The sequence below is a fragment of the Salmo salar genome, chromosome 11, assembly GCF_965601325.2.
Source record: "Salmo salar chromosome 11, fSalSal1, whole genome shotgun sequence".
In the NCBI taxonomy this organism is placed as follows: Eukaryota; Metazoa; Chordata; class Actinopteri; order Salmoniformes; family Salmonidae; genus Salmo; species Salmo salar.
Window position 1 is genome coordinate 91509675 of NC_138301.1, and position 17295 is coordinate 91526969.

At 44.7% G+C, this 17295-nt stretch overlaps 1 protein-coding gene and 1 non-coding gene across 5 annotated transcripts in view; one reads left to right on the forward strand and one right to left on the reverse strand.

The window, feature by feature from the left end:
• The window catches only part of LOC106563121 (patatin-like phospholipase domain-containing protein 7), a 49408-nt gene extending 32751 nt beyond the window's left edge, over positions 1-16657 (forward strand). For all 4 annotated transcript variants that reach the window (XM_014128353.3, XM_014128354.3, XM_014128355.3 and 1 more), the window contains 12 exons: positions 527-709; positions 2655-2773; positions 7221-7377; positions 8376-8492; positions 8792-8861; positions 8997-9113; positions 9355-9503; positions 9893-10045; positions 10529-10645; positions 14045-14132; positions 14733-14851; positions 15190-16657. In XM_014128353.3, the coding sequence (XP_013983828.1) occupies positions 527-709; positions 2655-2773; positions 7221-7377; positions 8376-8492; positions 8792-8861; positions 8997-9113; positions 9355-9503; positions 9893-10045; positions 10529-10645; positions 14045-14132; positions 14733-14851; positions 15190-15309 (1509 nt within the window). In that variant the 3' untranslated portion in view covers positions 15310-16657. The remainder of the gene's footprint in view (positions 1-526; positions 710-2654; positions 2774-7220; positions 7378-8375; positions 8493-8791; positions 8862-8996; positions 9114-9354; positions 9504-9892; positions 10046-10528; positions 10646-14044; positions 14133-14732; positions 14852-15189) is intronic.
• On the reverse strand, positions 14950-15017 carry trnaa-agc (transfer RNA alanine (anticodon AGC)). Its single transcript has one exon. It is a non-coding gene; the product is annotated as a tRNA-Ala (tRNA).
• Positions 16658-17295: the final 638 nt, after the last annotated feature.

Sequence of the window (17295 nt, forward strand, 5' to 3'; positions counted from 1 at the left end):
CAAACAGTTGCAACCAAAACAAGCGTTTCTATTGGACAAATTCCGGTAGGTTGCTCACCGTTCTCTTTGAGTGACGGACGGAGAAAACAGGGAGGGACCTGACGTTTTTGTTGCAAAACTAGCATTAGGCTTTTGGAGAGGTTAGCGTGTTAGCATGATGCTTAGGGAGAGGCTAGCTAGCTTAGTGTAATTCCATGGTGCTTGGGGAGAGGTTAGCTAGCTTAGCGTGTTAGCAGGCCACTGTGTTTGATGTGGGATTAGGGTCAGTGCAGATCCTTGGGTTTTTTAGTCATGTCTGGGGCTTGGTGGCAGGGTCGACCTCGCTGACCTCTTATCCCTGATATCATATCCATTTACTAAGATAAAGAGAGGACTACCAACCAGTCACAGACTCAAGTGGCTTGATACTATTGTGTAAGACACTCCTCTCCTCTCAGTATGCAGTACATGCCTGTTTAATTCTGGACAAACTATGTCCTACCTCCTTGGCCAACCTCTAGTTGACCCCTGGCCTTTGACCCTGTAGTTGGAGCGGATGCTGGAGGGCAGTGCGGTGAGGGCCCAGAAGCAGCTGGTGTTGTTACACAGGGAGGACGGCCCCCCGCCCCAGGGCACTGTGGAGTGGCTCAACATGAGGAGCTGGATCTCCAGACACCTGCACCTCTCCTGCCCACGCAGGGTCTTCTCCAAGAGGAGCCTGCCCAAACTGGTACACACACACACACCTGATCTTCCCAAACTGGTACACACACACACACACACACACACACACACACACACACCTGATCTTCCCAAACTGGTACACACACACACACACACACACACACACACACACACACACACACCTGATCTTCCCAAACTGGTACACACACACACACACACACACACACACACACACACACACACACACACACACACACACACACCTGATCTTCCCAAACCAGTACACACACACACACACACACACACACACACACACACACACACACACACACACACACACACACACACACACACACACACACACACACACACACACACCTGATCTTCCCAAACTGGTACACACACACACACACACACACACACACACACACACACACACACACACACACACACACACCTGATCTTCCCAAACTGGTACACACACACACACACACACCTGATCTTCCCAAACTGGTACACACACACACACACACACACACACACACACACACACACACACACACACACACACACACACACACACACACACACACACACACCTGATCTTCCCAAACTGCACACACCACCCATGATAAGGATGTGGCAAATGGTACATTTTTTCTTTCATGTTTAAACTGCCATTTTTAATCGGTTTTCCGTTAAAACAATAAGGAAATGTATAAAATTCCACGTGAATTCACAAGGCTGCTGCCAGCTACAGTTTGGGTCCCTTCCAGAAGGTGAAGCACTGCACCTGTACTACCATTACTGCACCTGTACTACCATTACTGCACCTGTACTACCATTACTGCACCTGTACTACCATTACTGCACCTGTACTACCATTACTGCACCTGTACTACCATTACTGCACCTGTACTACCATTACTGCACCTGTATTACCATTACTGCACCTGTACTACCATTATGGCACCTGTACTACCATTACTGCACCTGTACTACCATTACTGCACCTGTACTACCATTACTGCACCTGTACTACCATTACTGCACCTGTACTACCATTACTGCACCTGTACTACCATTACTGCACCTGTACTACCATTACTGCACCTGTACTACCATTACTGCACCTGTACTACCATTACTGCACCTGTACTACCATTACTGCACCTGTACTACCATTACTGCACCTGTACTACCATTACTGCACCTGTACTACCATTACTGGCACCTGTACTACCATTACTGCACCTGTACTACCATTACTGCACCTGTACTACCATTACTGCACCTGTACTACCATTACTGCACCTGTACTACCATTACTGCACCTGTACTACCATTACTGCACCTGTACTACCATTACTGCACCTGTACTACCATTACTGCACCTGTACTACCATTACTGTATCTCAACTCCACCTGGCGAGGTTTCCATTTCCTTCTCATTTAACCTTCTCATTTCAGTATTTCCATACAGGACTTCGCTGCCGTCGCTTGCCTTTCCTCTGCCATTTTTCCAACTGTTAACGATGATGTCATAGTGGTGAAGTGTCGACTCCAAAATAATTGATTCCTCGACTCCTTGCACGTCGACTCCCGGTATCGACTCCCATTGAGTGTCAAGATTTGTTTCCTCTAAGAATTGACTCCTAAGATTCAGTATTTTTGGAGACTGATTTGTTGCCGTATCTGCGCATGTGTATTGGCTCGCTTCGTGCACCAAAACAGAGGAGAAGTTGAGCATCGCGTTTCAACGCTCTTAGTTGTTGCGGAAATGCTGTTTACTTTCTGCATCGACGTAAAACAACGGAAAAATATTTTTCTTAACGTTAAGCATCCCAATTTTGTTTTAACATTTTAAATGTTCACGACCCTAACCCATAACTAAGGAAGGAATTGCCTCACAGCCGCACAGTTATTTCCAGTGTCCCACCGTTTGAGGAAACAGTGTTTAATTATCTGCTGTGTATTGCTCTCCTCTCCAGATTGAGATGTACCAGCGTGTGTTCCAGAAGCCGGCTGACCGCCACTCAGACTTCTCCCGCCTGGCCAGGGTCCTGACCGGGAACGCCATCGCCCTCATACTGGGGGGAGGAGGGGCCAGGTACGCCCCACTGACCCCTGATCTCTAACCTCCGTCCTCTAGGTCACTGACTTCACTAGGCCCCATGTATAGTCATTTCTATGGGGGGGGGGGTTGTCTTTCCTAATGCATGAAACACAAAGCAGACTGCTTCCACTTTTCTGCCAAGTGTAATATCTTGCTCATTTCATTTTCCCTTCTTCTCCTGTCTGTCTCTCTTCTCCTTCCGTTTGTCCTGTTTTTGTGTTGTGTTCAGGAGATGTTTTAAGGTTGGTTCCTCTTGTCTCTCTCTCGCTCTTAACTCGTGCCTGTTAAATGCTTTGGACTAATATTTGTCGTTTTCCCCTTGGGGAATTCACACTTGAGTTAAGCACGCATAAATGGAAGGTCATTTCCTTTTTCATGCCCCTTTCTCTCTATGTGTATTCTGACCTTGAATTTAAGCATGAGAATAGCATGCTATTCACCTGCTATTCCTTTGGGGGGGAGATAGTATAAATGAAGGTGTGTCTACAGATAAGCTGTATTCTGACCTTGATTTAATCCCCTAATAATCCCACCCTCTTTTCACACGAGGAAACCATGAATGAGGTTCAGCGACCCTGCCGGTTCCAAGTGGAAAAAGCATCTGCTTTATTTTTCCCCGATTTTTAGAATCTCAATGCACTGTAATTTAGACATTTATAAGAGCTAGGTAAATTAGTAATCTGTTTGGAGATTGTAAATACACGTAGCAATTGTTTTAGATCATTTTCCCTTGAAGACGAAGGTGAAACCATACCAGCAAACTGAAAATCATATCAACGTGACATGTATTGCGGCCCATTTTCCACAGTGAAATAGGCTATAAACAGCTGTGCCGTCATTCTGAATTTTTATTGTATGCCCTTATAATTTGCTGGGATAAAATCTGTTTTTATTTCACAATTTCGAGCATGTTAAATATTAGCCACTATCGGAAGCCACCATTTGTAATACCCACATACATTTATAACTGTCACTTTAGTGTTTCCTACAATTTGTATCTTGCATCATTCCATTCCAATGTACCTTTCTTTCCCCTGTCACATCAGTGTAGTTTTTCCTGGATTAGTGGATCACGTTAGGCTAACGTTGTGCGGTTAATTTGGGACATGTAGCCTGTTTGAATCGTTATGGAACTCATCGTTATAGACCCAACGTAGCAGATTAAACCTGGAGCCTGGCGCACTGTTCGTGATGACTGGACCGTTGTCATACAGGTCCATGATTAGGGTAGATGTATAGGACCGTTGTCATACAGGTCCATGATTAGGGTAGATTTATAGGACCGTTGTCATACAGGTCCATGATTAGGGTGATGTATAGGACCGTTGTCATACAGGTCCATGATTAGGGTAGATGTATAGGACCGTTGTCATACAGGTCCATGATTAGGGTAGATTTATAGGACCGTTGTCATACAGGTCCATGATTAGGGTAGATTTATAGGACCGTTGTCATACAGGTCCATGATTAGGGTAGATGTATAGGACCGTTGTCATACAGGTCCATGATTAGGGTAGATTTATAGGACCGTTGTCATACAGGTCCATGATTAGGGTAGATGTATAGGACCGTTGTCATACAGGTCCATGATTAGGGTAGATGTATAGGACCGTTGTCATACAGGTCCATGATTAGGGTAGATGTATAGGACCGTTGTCATACAGGTCCATGATTAGGGTAGATGTATAGGACCGTTGTCATACAGGTCCATGATTAGGGTAGATGTATAGGACCGTTGTCATACAGGTCCATGATTAGGGTAGATGTATAGGACCGTTGTCATACAGGTCCATGATTAGGGTGATGTATAGGACCGTTGTCATACAGGTCCATGATTAGGGTAGATTTATAGGACCGTTGTCATACAGGTCCATGATTAGGGTAGATTTATAGGACCGTTGTCATACAGGTCCATGATTAGGGTAGATGTATAGGACCGTTGTCATACAGGTCCATGATTAGGGTGATGTATAGGACCGTTGTCATACAGGTCCATGATTAGGGTAGATGTATAGGACCGTTGTCATACAGGTCCATGATTAGGGTAGATTTATAGGACCGTTGTCATACAGGTCCATGATTAGGGTAGATGTATAGGACCGTTGTCATACAGGTCCATGATTAGGGTAGATTTATAGGACCGTTGTCATACAGGTCCATGATTAGGGTAGATGTATAGGACCGTTGTCATACAGGTCCATGATTAGGGTAGATGTATAGGACCGTTGTCATACAGGTCCATGATTAGGGTAGATGTATAGGACCGTTGTCATACAGGTCCATGATTAGGGTAGATTTATAGGACCGTTGTCATACAGGTCCATGATTAGGGTAGATGTATAGGACCGTTGTCATACAGGTCCATGATTAGGGTAGATGTATAGGACCGTTGTCATACAGGTCCATGATTAGGGTAGATTTATAGGACCGTTGTCATACAGGTCCATGATTAGGGTAGATGTATAGGACCGTTGTCATACAGGTCCATGATTAGGGTAGATGTATAGGACCGTTGTCATACAGGTCCATGATTAGGGTAGATGTATAGGACCGTTGTCATACAGGTCCATGATTAGGGTAGATGTATAGGACCGTTGTCATACAGGTCCATGATTAGGGTAGATGTATAGGACCGTTGTCATACAGGTCCATGATTAGGGTAGATGTATAGGACCGTTGTCATACAGGTCCATGATTAGGGTAGATGTATAGGACCGTTGTCATACAGGTCCATGATTAGGGTAGATGTATAGGACCGTTGTCATACAGGTCCATGATTAGGGTAGATGTATAGGACCGTTGTCATACAGGTCCATGATTAGGGTAGATGTATAGGACCGTTGTCATACAGGTCCATGATTAGGGTAGATGTATAGGACCGTTGTCATACAGGTCCATGATTAGGGTAGATGTATAGGACCGTTGTCATACAGGTCCATGATTAGGGTAGATGTATAGGACCGTTGTCATACAGGTCCATGATTAGGGTAGATGTATAGGACCGTTGTCATACAGGTCCATGATTAGGGTAGATGTATAGGACCGTTGTCATACAGGTCCATGATTAGGGTAGATGTATAGGACCGTTGTCATACAGGTCCATGATTAGGGTAGATGTATAGGACCGTTGTCATACAGGTCCATGATTAGGGTAGATGTATAGGACCGTTGTCATACAGGTCCATGATTAGGGTAGATGTATAGGACCGTTGTCATACAGGTCCATGATTAGGGTAGATGTATAGGACCGTTGTCATACAGGTCCATGATTAGGGTAGATGTATAGGACCGTTGTCATACAGGTCCATGATTAGGGTAGATGTATAGGACCGTTGTCATACAGGTCCATGATTAGGGTAGATGTATAGGACCGTTGTCATACAGGTCCATGATTAGGGTAGATGTATAGGACCGTTGTCATACAGGTCCATGATTAGGGTAGATGTATAGGACCGTTGTCATACAGGTCCATGATTAGGGTAGATGTATAGGACCGTTGTCATACAGGTCCATGATTAGGGTAGATGTATAGGAACTCCAGCATTTGTTCTACCTTCCTTGAATATGGCAACTTTCAGGTTGAAGCAAACCACTGTATTTTTGATTCCTCAATATATTTTGTGCGTAAAGCCTCTTAACTCAGTTTTTTTATGATTCATCAATACTTTCCTAACCCTAAAATGTGCCTAAGTAATCTCCAAGATCAGAGTATTTTTAAATCTACCAGTTGGTGCTGAAACAGAGACAAATATACATACATTTAGATGGCTGTCTTTTATTGATCCCTATATTCTGAACCCGTTCTCTCAATGTCTTCTAGTGAGTGTCAACAAAACGTTATTAAAGGTACAGTACACCGTATTTAAAGGGATGGCTTAAGCTAAATGCACTGAAAACCCTATTGAATGCAAACTCCACGAGCAAATGTGTTGTCCAGCAAATGGGAGGATTTTCAGTGGTTGAATTAAATGTATTCAGCGCGCGCAAGGGAACCACGCCTGCAAAGCCCGTTTACATACCTGCATAAGGTAAGCCTGAATACCAACTACTGAGAAGTGTGTAGGAAAAGCGTGCGTAGGATAAGGCGTACGTTTCGGGCCCCTTGTGAATTGTTGTGGTTCTGGTGTTGACATACTGTATGTGGTAGTGTTAAACAAGTTGGCTACTTGGCAGTTACAATCACTAACAGTACATGGAGATGTATGTATGGTGTGTGAAACCATTTCCAAGAGCCTGCAATGCAATCTGTTAGTACACCTGCCAAATACAGGGAATGCTGCAGAGACTGGTTAGTCATCAGAACCACAAACATAATGATGAAAGCCAAGACATTACCTCAATCTACATTCCTATACGTTTTAATGAGGGAGCTTGTATCTGTGGAGTTTCAAATGTCTCTCGCTCCTCTTCCTCTCATCCTCTCTCTCCCGTCCTCTCTCAGGGGCTGCTCTCAGGTGGGTATCATGCATGCTCTGAGCGAGGCAGGGATCCCTGTGGATCTGGTGGGAGGTGTTTCCATCGGCTCCCTGATGGGGGGGCTGTACGCAGAGGACCGCAGTCACTGCCGCATGAGGATGAGGGCACGAGAGTGGGCTATGGTGAGAGGAATTCACCACGGCTAGTCTCTTTCGCAATGCATCTTTCCGCGATTCCTCGCATCCTCTGTCATTTTACGTTGACGTTTTAGTCATTTGGTAGACGCTCTGATCCAGAGCGACTTTTTTAGGGTTGTGCTTTGCTAAAGGGCACATCAACTGATATTTTGTTTAGTCTCCGGGATTCGAACCAGAAACCTTTTGGTCACTGGCCAAACGCTCTTAACCGCTAAGCTACTTGCCGCCCCACCTGTCCTCACCGCCTTCTCGAAATGCGTTAGGAGGAACAAGTCCAAGGGGAAGGACATTGTATAATTTTGTCCAAAATGTCTTGAGAAGGAGAGAGGATGCGAGGAATCGAGAAAAGACAAAATCGAGAAATATTAACTTGACGTTCACTCAACCTTCAAGTGTTTAAATGTTGTCCAGGCCGGTCAACCTTCAGGTGTTTAAATGTTGTCCAGGCCGGTCAACCTTCAGGTGTTTAAATGTTGTCCAGGCCGGTCAACCTTCAGGTGTTTAAATGTTGTCCAGGCCGGTCAACCTTCAGGTGTTTAAATGTTGTCCAGGCCGGTCAACCTTCAAGTGTTTAAATGTTGTCCAGGCCGGTCAACCTTCAGGTGTTTAAATGTTGTCCAGGCCGGTCAACCTTCAGGTGTTTAAATGTTGTCCAGGCCGGTCAACCTTCAGGTGTTTAAATGTTGTCCAGGCCGGTCAACCTTCAAGTGTTTAAATGTTGTCCAGGCCGGTCAACCTTCAAGTGTTTAAATGTTGTCCAGGCCGGTCAACCTTCAGGTGTTTAAATGTTGTCCAGGCCAGTCAACCTTCAGGTGTTTAAATGTTGTCCAGGCCGGTCAACCTTCAAGTGTTTAAATGTTGTCCAGGCCGGTCAACCTTGAAGAAACATTATTTTGACCTCAATGGGACAACTTAGTCAAATAAAGGTGAAATAAACGTGTTCTCATGGATTTGTTCCCGGTCTTCTTGGTGGTGTATTGCAGGGAATGACGTCGGTGTTCAAGAAGGTGTTGGACCTGACCTACCCCATCACTTCTATGTTCTCTGGCGCTGCCTTCAACTCCAGCATTTACACGGTGTTCAAGGGCAAGCAGATAGAGGTGAGGAACTCTCGCAGGGCAGCTGGAGTTAGACGGTCTTGCGACTCTCTTGTAAAAGGCATTTTTCATCGTAATGTGACCAACTGTGTAAACAGAGTAGATTAAATACATCAAAAAATTGCCTGTCGTACACAGTCTGAAAGATTTGTTAACTTATTATACTAATAAGACAAGGAGCCTGCTTTGAAACGCGTTAGCAATAAATATAATTGAAGGGAATTAAGTCTCCGCCCAGAACCTTCTTTTACAATTGCAATATTTCCATAATCATTTAATGACTGGTGGTGTTGTTTGTTCAGGACCTGTGGATCCCATATTTCAACATCACCACTGACATCACTGCCTCCACCATGAGAGTGCACACTGACGGTTAGGCCTCAAGTCTCTCTACCTCTCTCTCTCTAACCCTCTTTCCTTCTCTCTTTTAACTGATTGAATTGTAAAGAAGGCACCTGGTCCTCTTTTATATCTGCCTCCACGTGTTTTTAATGTTCCCTCTCTCAGGCTCTCTGTGGAGGTATGTGCGTGCCAGCATGTCTCTCTCTGGCTACCTGCCCCCTCTATGTGACCCTAAAGACGGACACCTACTGATGGACGGAGGCTACATCAACAACCTACCAGGTCAGCAACACGCGTGCACGCACACACACTGCAGTGGCAAGATAAGACAAGGTGGGGATATCCATAGGTGTCACAGTACGCAGAGTACTTCTCTCCTGATCAGAGATTGTACCACTAATAATAATTATTTGGTTGGTGCTTCTATGTGTCCGATGTACATGTTCAAGTGTGTAAAAAGTGAAACTCCCCAATGTTCCTTGTTACTCTAAGCCCTGAACCTGCGTCTCTGCCCCTTTCCCAGCGGACGTGGCTCGCTCCATGGGTGCCAAGGTGGTGATCGCCATAGACGTGGGCAGCCAGGACGAGACCAACCTCACCAACTACGGCGACTCGCTTTCCGGCTGGTGGCTGCTATGGAAACGCCTCAACCCGCTGGCAGAGAAAGTCAAGGTGAGCCTCTCACAGCACTGTATAGGACTACAGCCTCAGAGACTGTGTAAACCGAAAGATATGGTGTAATGATATGGCATTCATGTTTTGTCCTACTTTGCAATTCATTGTTATGAAATGGTATTGGGTTCAAATCGGAGTGAAAATGTGTTGTCGTTCACTGAGAATATTTCTGCCGTTTTTCAAGAATTCTAAATGTGTAGAGTTACTTAGTGTGTCCAAAATGGTACCCTCTTCCTTATTTAGTGCTCTACTTTTGCTCTGGTCAAAACTTGTGCACTATATAAGGATTAGGGTGCCATTTTGGACACAATAGACACTGGAAGTATGTGCACAGTTGTCACCCTGCTGTGCTAAGTGTTGTGGCATTTGACCCTTGACCCCTGTAGGTGTTGAACATGGCAGAGATTCAGACGCGGCTGGCATACGTGTGCTGTGTGCGTCAGCTGGAGTCGGTGAAGAGCAGTGACTACTGCGAGTACATCAGGCCTCCCATAGACCGCTACCGCACACTGGAGTTTGGCAAGTTCGACGAGATCGCTGTGAGTCTCTCTCTGTCTGTCTGTCTGTCTGTCTGTCTGTCTGTCTGTCTGTCTGTCTGTCTGTCTGTCTGTCTGTCTGTCTGTCTGTCTGTCTGTCTGTCTGTCTGTCTGTCTGTCTGTCTGTCTCTCTCTCTCTCTCTCTCTCTCTCTCTCTCTCTCTCTCTCTCTCTCTCTCTCTCTCTCTCTCTCTCTCTCTCTCTCTCTCTCTCTCTCTCTCTCTCTCTCTCTCTTTGACCTGGGCAGTCAGTCTGTTATTCTCTCTCTGTCTCTGTCTTGCTTCCTCTCGCTCTCCCATGTCCCCCTCTTACTCTAGACCTCACCTCTTCACACTTCACTATTTGTCTCTTTTGCCTCCTCCATCTTCAGTCAAAAGTGTGAGAAGGTTTTCAAGGATTGCATGAGATCCCCCCCCCCCCCCCCCCCCCCAATTAGCTACATTACATACAGCCTTGTATGTGTATATTGTGTTTGTGTGTCCTGCAGGAGGTGGGCTACCAGCACGGCAAGACGGTATTTGACGTGTGGAGTCGCAGTGGAGTGGTGGAGAAGATGCTGAAGGACCGCCACCAGGAAGAGTTTCACAACACGCACAGCAACAACGTGAGGGTCAAGGAGGGTGGGAAGGAGGGAGGGTCAGGGAGGGAGGGAGGGTCAGGGAGTGACTAGATCATCAAATGGTTAAATGTTCAGGAGAGAATTCCAGGACCACGGAGCTGAGTAACTAAAACGATTTCTACCATGACCTGTTATAATTATTGGTACTGTTAAAAGCAAATGAGAATGGGACCGTAATTGATATTTATTTACTGAACTGATTTAAAAAAGAACAGAGATAGATAGTGCTCTCAGGGTAGTGGTTGAGGCCTGCAGTGCATTCTGAAAGTTTTCAGACCCATTGACTTTTTCCACATTTTGTTACATTACAGCCTTATTCTAAAATGGATTAAATAGTTTTTGTTTCATCATCAATCTACACACAATGCCCCATAATGACAAAGCAAAAACAGGTTTTTAGAATGTTTTGCAAATTTATTAAAAAAATAACAAATATCACAAGTATTCAGACCCTTTACTCAGTACCTTGTTGAAACACCTTTAGCAGCGATTACAGCCTCGAGTCTTCTAGGGTATGAAGCTACAAGCTTGGCACACCTGTATTTGGGGCGTTTCTCCCATTTTTCTCTGCGGATCTTCTCAAGCTCTGTCAGGTTGGATGGGGAGCGTTGCTGCACAGCTATTTTCAGGTCTCTCCAGAGATGTTCGATCGGGTTCAAGTCCGGGCTCTGGCTGGGCCACTCAAGGACATTCAGAGACTTGTCCCGAAGCCACTCCTGCATTGTCTTGGGTTGTTGTCCTGTTGGAAGGTGAACCTTCGCCCCAGTCTTAGGTCCTGACGTCTCTGGAGCAGGTTATCAAGGCTCTCTCTGTACTTTTCTCCGTTCATCTTTCCCTCGATCCTGACTAGTCTCCCAGTCCCTACCGCTGAAAAACATCACCACAGCATGATGCTGCCACCACCATGCTTCACCGTAGGGATGGTGCCAGGTTTTCTCCAGATGTGACGCTTGGTATTCAGGTCAAAAGGTTAAAACTTGGTTTCATCAGACCAGACAATCTTGTTTCTCATGGTCTGAAAGTCTTTAGGGGCCTTTTGGCAAACTCCAAGCAGAGGAGTGACTTCCGTCTGGCCAATCTACAATAAAGGCCTGACTGGTGGAGTGCTGCAGAGATGGCTGTCCTTTTGGAAGGTTCTCCAATCTCCACAGAGGAACTCTGGAGCTCTGTCAGAGTGACCATCTGGTTCTTGGTCACCTCTCTGACCAACTCCTTCTCCCCTTCTTGCTCAGTTTTGCTGGGCGGTTCCAGCTCTAGGAAGAGTTGTTGTGGTTGCGGTTCTTCCATTTAAGAATGATGGCAGCCACTGTGTTCTTGGGGATCTACAATGCTGCAGAAATGTTTTGGTGCCCTTCACCAGATCTGTGCCTCGACATAATCTTGTCTCGGCGCTCTACGGACATTTCCTTCGACCTCATGGCTTGGTTTTTGCTCTGGCATGCACTGTCAACCTTGGGACCTTATATAGACAGGTGTGTACCCTTCCAAATCATGTCCAATCAATTGAATTTACCACAGGTGGACTGCAATCAAGTTGTAAAAACATCTCAAGGATGATCAGGTGAAACAGGATGCACCTGAACTACATTTTGAGTCTGATAGCAAAGGGTCTAAATACTTATGTAAATAAGGTATTTCTGATTTTTGCTTTGTCATTATGGGGTATTGTGTGAAGATTGAGGATTTTTTATTTATTTAATCCATTTAGAATTAGGCTGTAACAAAATGTGGAAAAAGTCAAGGGGGCTGAATACTTCCCGAATGCACTCTATAACTGACGCAGCGGTCTAAGGCACTGCATCTCAGTGCTAGAGGCGTCACTACAGACCGATTCCAGGTTGTGACGGCCATGATTGGGAGTCCAGAGGGCGGCGCGCAATTGGCCCAGCGTCGTCCGGGTTAGGATTTGGCCGGGGTAGACCGCCATTGTAAATATGAATTTGTTCTTAACTGACTTTCCTAGTTAACTAAAGGTTCAATTAAATCTGAAGCCACCAGTAATGTACATCATACCAGCTTCTTCCTGGCCTCCAGAGAAAAACAAGCCTCATGCCGGTAATAAAAATAGCTTCAAATCATGCAGATTCTGTTCTTTGGTGTTAAGTGCTCTTTGGGCATTTTCAAAAACTGAAGATAAACTACTACCACTTGAATAAAAAACAGTATCATCTGCATAAAAATGAACACCCGCTGTTTCAATATGATCCCCAATGTTGTTGATATACAAAATGAACAAGAGTGGGCCCAAAATAGAACCTTGCGGAACACCTGAGCACAACTCTGTAGACTCAGATTTACAACAACCCACCATTACACATTGTGTACGATTTGATAGGTAATTTATAAACAAATCTAGAGCATGACCAGTAATTCATAGGGGGCTCATGTAGACCTTTAACCTTTTCAAATAAACTGCCTGCATCTAGAAAGTTCTGATTTTAAGGCTTTCAGAATAGAGGTTCTCTCAGTTACAATCTGTATGTCTACCAACAATTGTTTGGGAAGCTGTGTATCTTTTTTGCACTCCAAACCTTTCACTACTTGCCAAAATTTGGAGGGATTATTTAAATTATCCGAAGTAGATAGTGGTCTGCTTTTAGTTTTCGGGTCATAGCCACAGCCAGATTTCAAAGACCTTTTAAAGCCATCCAATCATCTGCCGAACCAGACCCTCTTGCTTTAGCACACATAGCATTTCATTCGCTTATGATTTGAGTAAGTTCTTCAGTAAACCAAGGGTTCTCTCTGCCCTTAATCCTGCATTTTTTTAAGGGGCATGCCTATTGCATACATCCTGGAATGTGTTGTGGAAGTAAGAAAAGGCTAATTCAACATCGGGAATTAATTCTATTCCATTCAATGCTAAATACATCATGTAAAAAAACCTTGAATATCGAACTGCTTCCAGTTTCTTTTCGTAACAACACGTGGAGATTGCTTAGGAATTTTACCATCTCTCACACAGGCAATAGCAGTGATCACTAATGTCATTTGCAAAAAAAAAAAAAAACACAAATCAAATAGTCCAACAGCAGATCAGTAAAAAGTTTGCGACATAGACGAGCAAAGCTCCGGGGAGAGAGAGAGTGGCAGGGGCACCTGTACCAGACAGGGCAGGCGGGAAGCAGTGCAGCAGGTAGCAGGAGGAGGTCGAAGAGGCCCTCAACTAGGCAGACATTCAGGGCGACAATAGATGATAAAATAACCGTTGGTCGAAAAAACAAAACCATGACGGTTCTAAAATCGCTAAAATCCAGACCAGAATGGATGGTCATGACTAGATAATGTACAATTGTGTATTTTAATGCTATTATTCTGAATGATTTCTGTATGAGGCCTCTAGTGAATGATACCTGTGTGCTGTCTGTCCTATGTGTTCTGCAGGGACCTGTGACCTGTCCCAATGCCTCCTTCACTGACCTGGCAGAGATCGTGTCCCGCATCGAGCTGGCCAAACCAGCTCTGGTTGATGGTGAGACTGGCACATGATCTGATCTGCACATAGAGCAGCAGAGTGCTATGGAGGTCAACAAGACTCATGACCTCTGGGACCCCAGATATTTGGCAACAAGAGAGGGGAAAAGCTGTAACTGTGTTATTTTAACTGTAAATGGCCTTTTTTTTATTGTAAACTGGGAAGAGCATGCGAGCCAATAGCTAGCTAGCAGTTGACCTTCCTGTTACCATCACAGCTGGAGTAATTGAATATTTATGTTTTTAATGCCGCTCTGCTAGCTTTTCACCCCCCTCCCCTCTCTTTCATGGGTTTGGCACTCTGCCTCCTGCTGTCCTGGGAAAGATAAGCTTATTTCCTATCTTGTCTTTCTCCTTGCTTGTTGTTGACTATTGTTTGGGCTCTGTGAATGCAGCCACACTCACTTCGCAGATACATTTGTTTTGGTTAAACGATGATTAATATGCAGCGATGACAGTTCCTGTACACACCCCTCCTTCCTCTTTCATCACCCCTATCCACTCTTTTCTTCCCTACCTTTCTCTTTATGCCACCTTTCCGTCTCTCTCTCTCTCCACCCCGCCACGCTTCCCTCTCCATTACCCTTCCCTATCTCAGAAGAGTCCGACTACCCCACAGACTATGAGGAGGAGGCGGTGGAGAGTGCCTACTCAGACTTTGAGCTGTCCAATCACTACAGCGAACACACCACTGAGGGGGAGGAGACTGCGGACACGGTGCGGTGAAGGGTTTCCATTTTGAGTCATTTAGCAGACGCTATTATCCAGAGTGACTTATAGTTTACAGTCATACGTTTTTGTCCTTTTTTTGTACTAGTTCCCCGTGGGAATCGAACCCACAGCCTGGCGTTGCTAGCACCATGCTCTACCAACTGAGCTAGACATTGTTGAATGTTGATTCTTTTCCTTAACTCGATATCGCATGACAGTATAAACTAAGAGGACATTTTAGGACTTGGGCCGTCTGATCATTTTCTCTCTCCTTTTTGAGACTTTTAAGCCTGAGATTAGCCTAATGACATATCAGCTAATCACTGTGTCCTCCTCATCCTCAGGATGAAGAGCTGCTGGACATGGGGAGAAGACGTCGCCCACCTCCCCCGGGCTCTAGCGACGTGAGCCCCCTCTCCTCCCCCCACCCCCCGCCTACAGCCCCACCCCCTGGAGGAAACTGAGGGGAACCCCACCGCTGAGCGAAGACCATGCCAAGAGTCACTGAACCCACAGTCTGGAAGCCCAAGGAACTGACTCTCTGGCTGTCTGTCCCTCCAGCACTAGTGCTAACACAGTGCCTTACAGACCCACAACAAATACAGGACCAACTATTTTTAACATAATCATATTCCTGTCTGTCTGACTAGTCACCTGGCGATGGTGGAGATTGATTCACTGTTTGTCTCCCGTGTTCTTCCCTCTTAATATAAATCCTTCTAGTTTATTGGGACACACTACTGGTGTTTGGAGCTCACACCTTCTGTACGCCTCACGTCAGCCTCAGTGTCTGAGGTCCTAGATTGCGATAAAACGAGAAGAAAGAAGGAGACAACCTTTCCGGTCACGGGTATGGGCGCAGTTCGACGGCAGTGTGACGGGAATGGACACATAGCCTCAGTTTATCCTTCTCCTCTGTTTTCTGGCTTCAATCAATTAGACGAAGGGGTGGTTAAATGCAAACTACACTGTTAATACTATATAGCATTTATATATGTACAGGCACATCCAAGACAGCTGGACAATAGACCATTGTAACACACAGTTGATTTGACTAATGAATGATTAACCTTTACTTACCTCTTGAGCTAACTTTATAGATGTGCTGACACAACATTAAGCAAATCGATGCGATGTATTTTTGTTTTTTACGTGTGTTTATCCGTGCAGTGCCTTTAACCCAGCTGATACTGACGCTGCAACCACCGGTAGTAGCCTTTCATTGTGTTGTAGATCTGGGGAAAGTCCTATTTGGTACAGTCCCCTGGGGTTGTAAGGCTGCGTCCTAAATGGCACCCTATTCCTTCTACGGTGTACTACTTTAGACCAGGGCCCATAGGGCTCGGATCAGAGGTAATGCGTTATATAGGGGATAGGATGCCACTTGGGAGTCAACCTGTCTAAATGCAGAAGAGACACTGTGTGTGTGTGTGTGTGTGTGTGTGTGTGTGTGTGTGTGTGAGCATGTCAGTAACAGGAAGCTGTTTATAAAATGCATGCATATGTTCAGTGACTGGAACAAAGCTTTTTGTGAGCCCTTACTGAACTATACTGGCCAACTTGACCTTTTAACACATTTCAAGCTATTTAATTGTGCCTTTGGTGACTGACAATCACATGCTGATTAGTTAAACTTGAATGTTTAGCACAGTTTGCCAATGACTCTGTAAAACAATGAAGGACTTATGTACTATTTAGGCGTTGCTTGTGTGTGAATGTTATTTGTACCACATAATTGATGTTTTTGATAATCCATTGTATAACACAACTCACTAATAATAATAAACACTATTGGTTAGCTGAGTCTCTTTACATTGGTGTTTGTGTCTATTTCCCCAGCTTTGTTCTAATAAGGAGGGGATTTGTTTAAAGGCTGAATGCAGCTGTTTTTTATCGCTATCAAATCATTTCTGGGTAACAATTAAGTGCCTTACTGCGGTTGTTTTCAATTCAAATGGTCAAAAAGAAACAAAAGAGCTTTTTAGCAAGATCCATTTTTCAAGCAATCATTTTTCTAGGACTCTGGGAGTGGTCTGAGTGGGGAGGGGAAAACTAGCTTTTAAAGCCGCAATATGTAACTTTTTCGGAAACCCAAACAAATTCACATATAAATGTGTGTAAGATCTATGATTCTCATCTACAGCGGTAGATTTGTTCTATGTGAGCTATTTCTAGCCTTCCCGTTCTTAAGTTTTGTTTTTGTGTCTTACTTCAGGTTTTGTACAACAGCTTCAATCAGCTGAAAATACAATATTTTTGGTTATAGTAAAGATATTTCATAGCGGTTTAGATGGTACAATGATTCTCTACCTGCTTGTTTGTCACGAACTACACTGAACAAAAATAGAAACGTAACATGCAACAATTTCGAAGATTTTACCAAGTTGCAATTCATAAGGAAATCAGTCAATTGAAATACATTCATTAGGCCCTAATCTATGGATTTCACA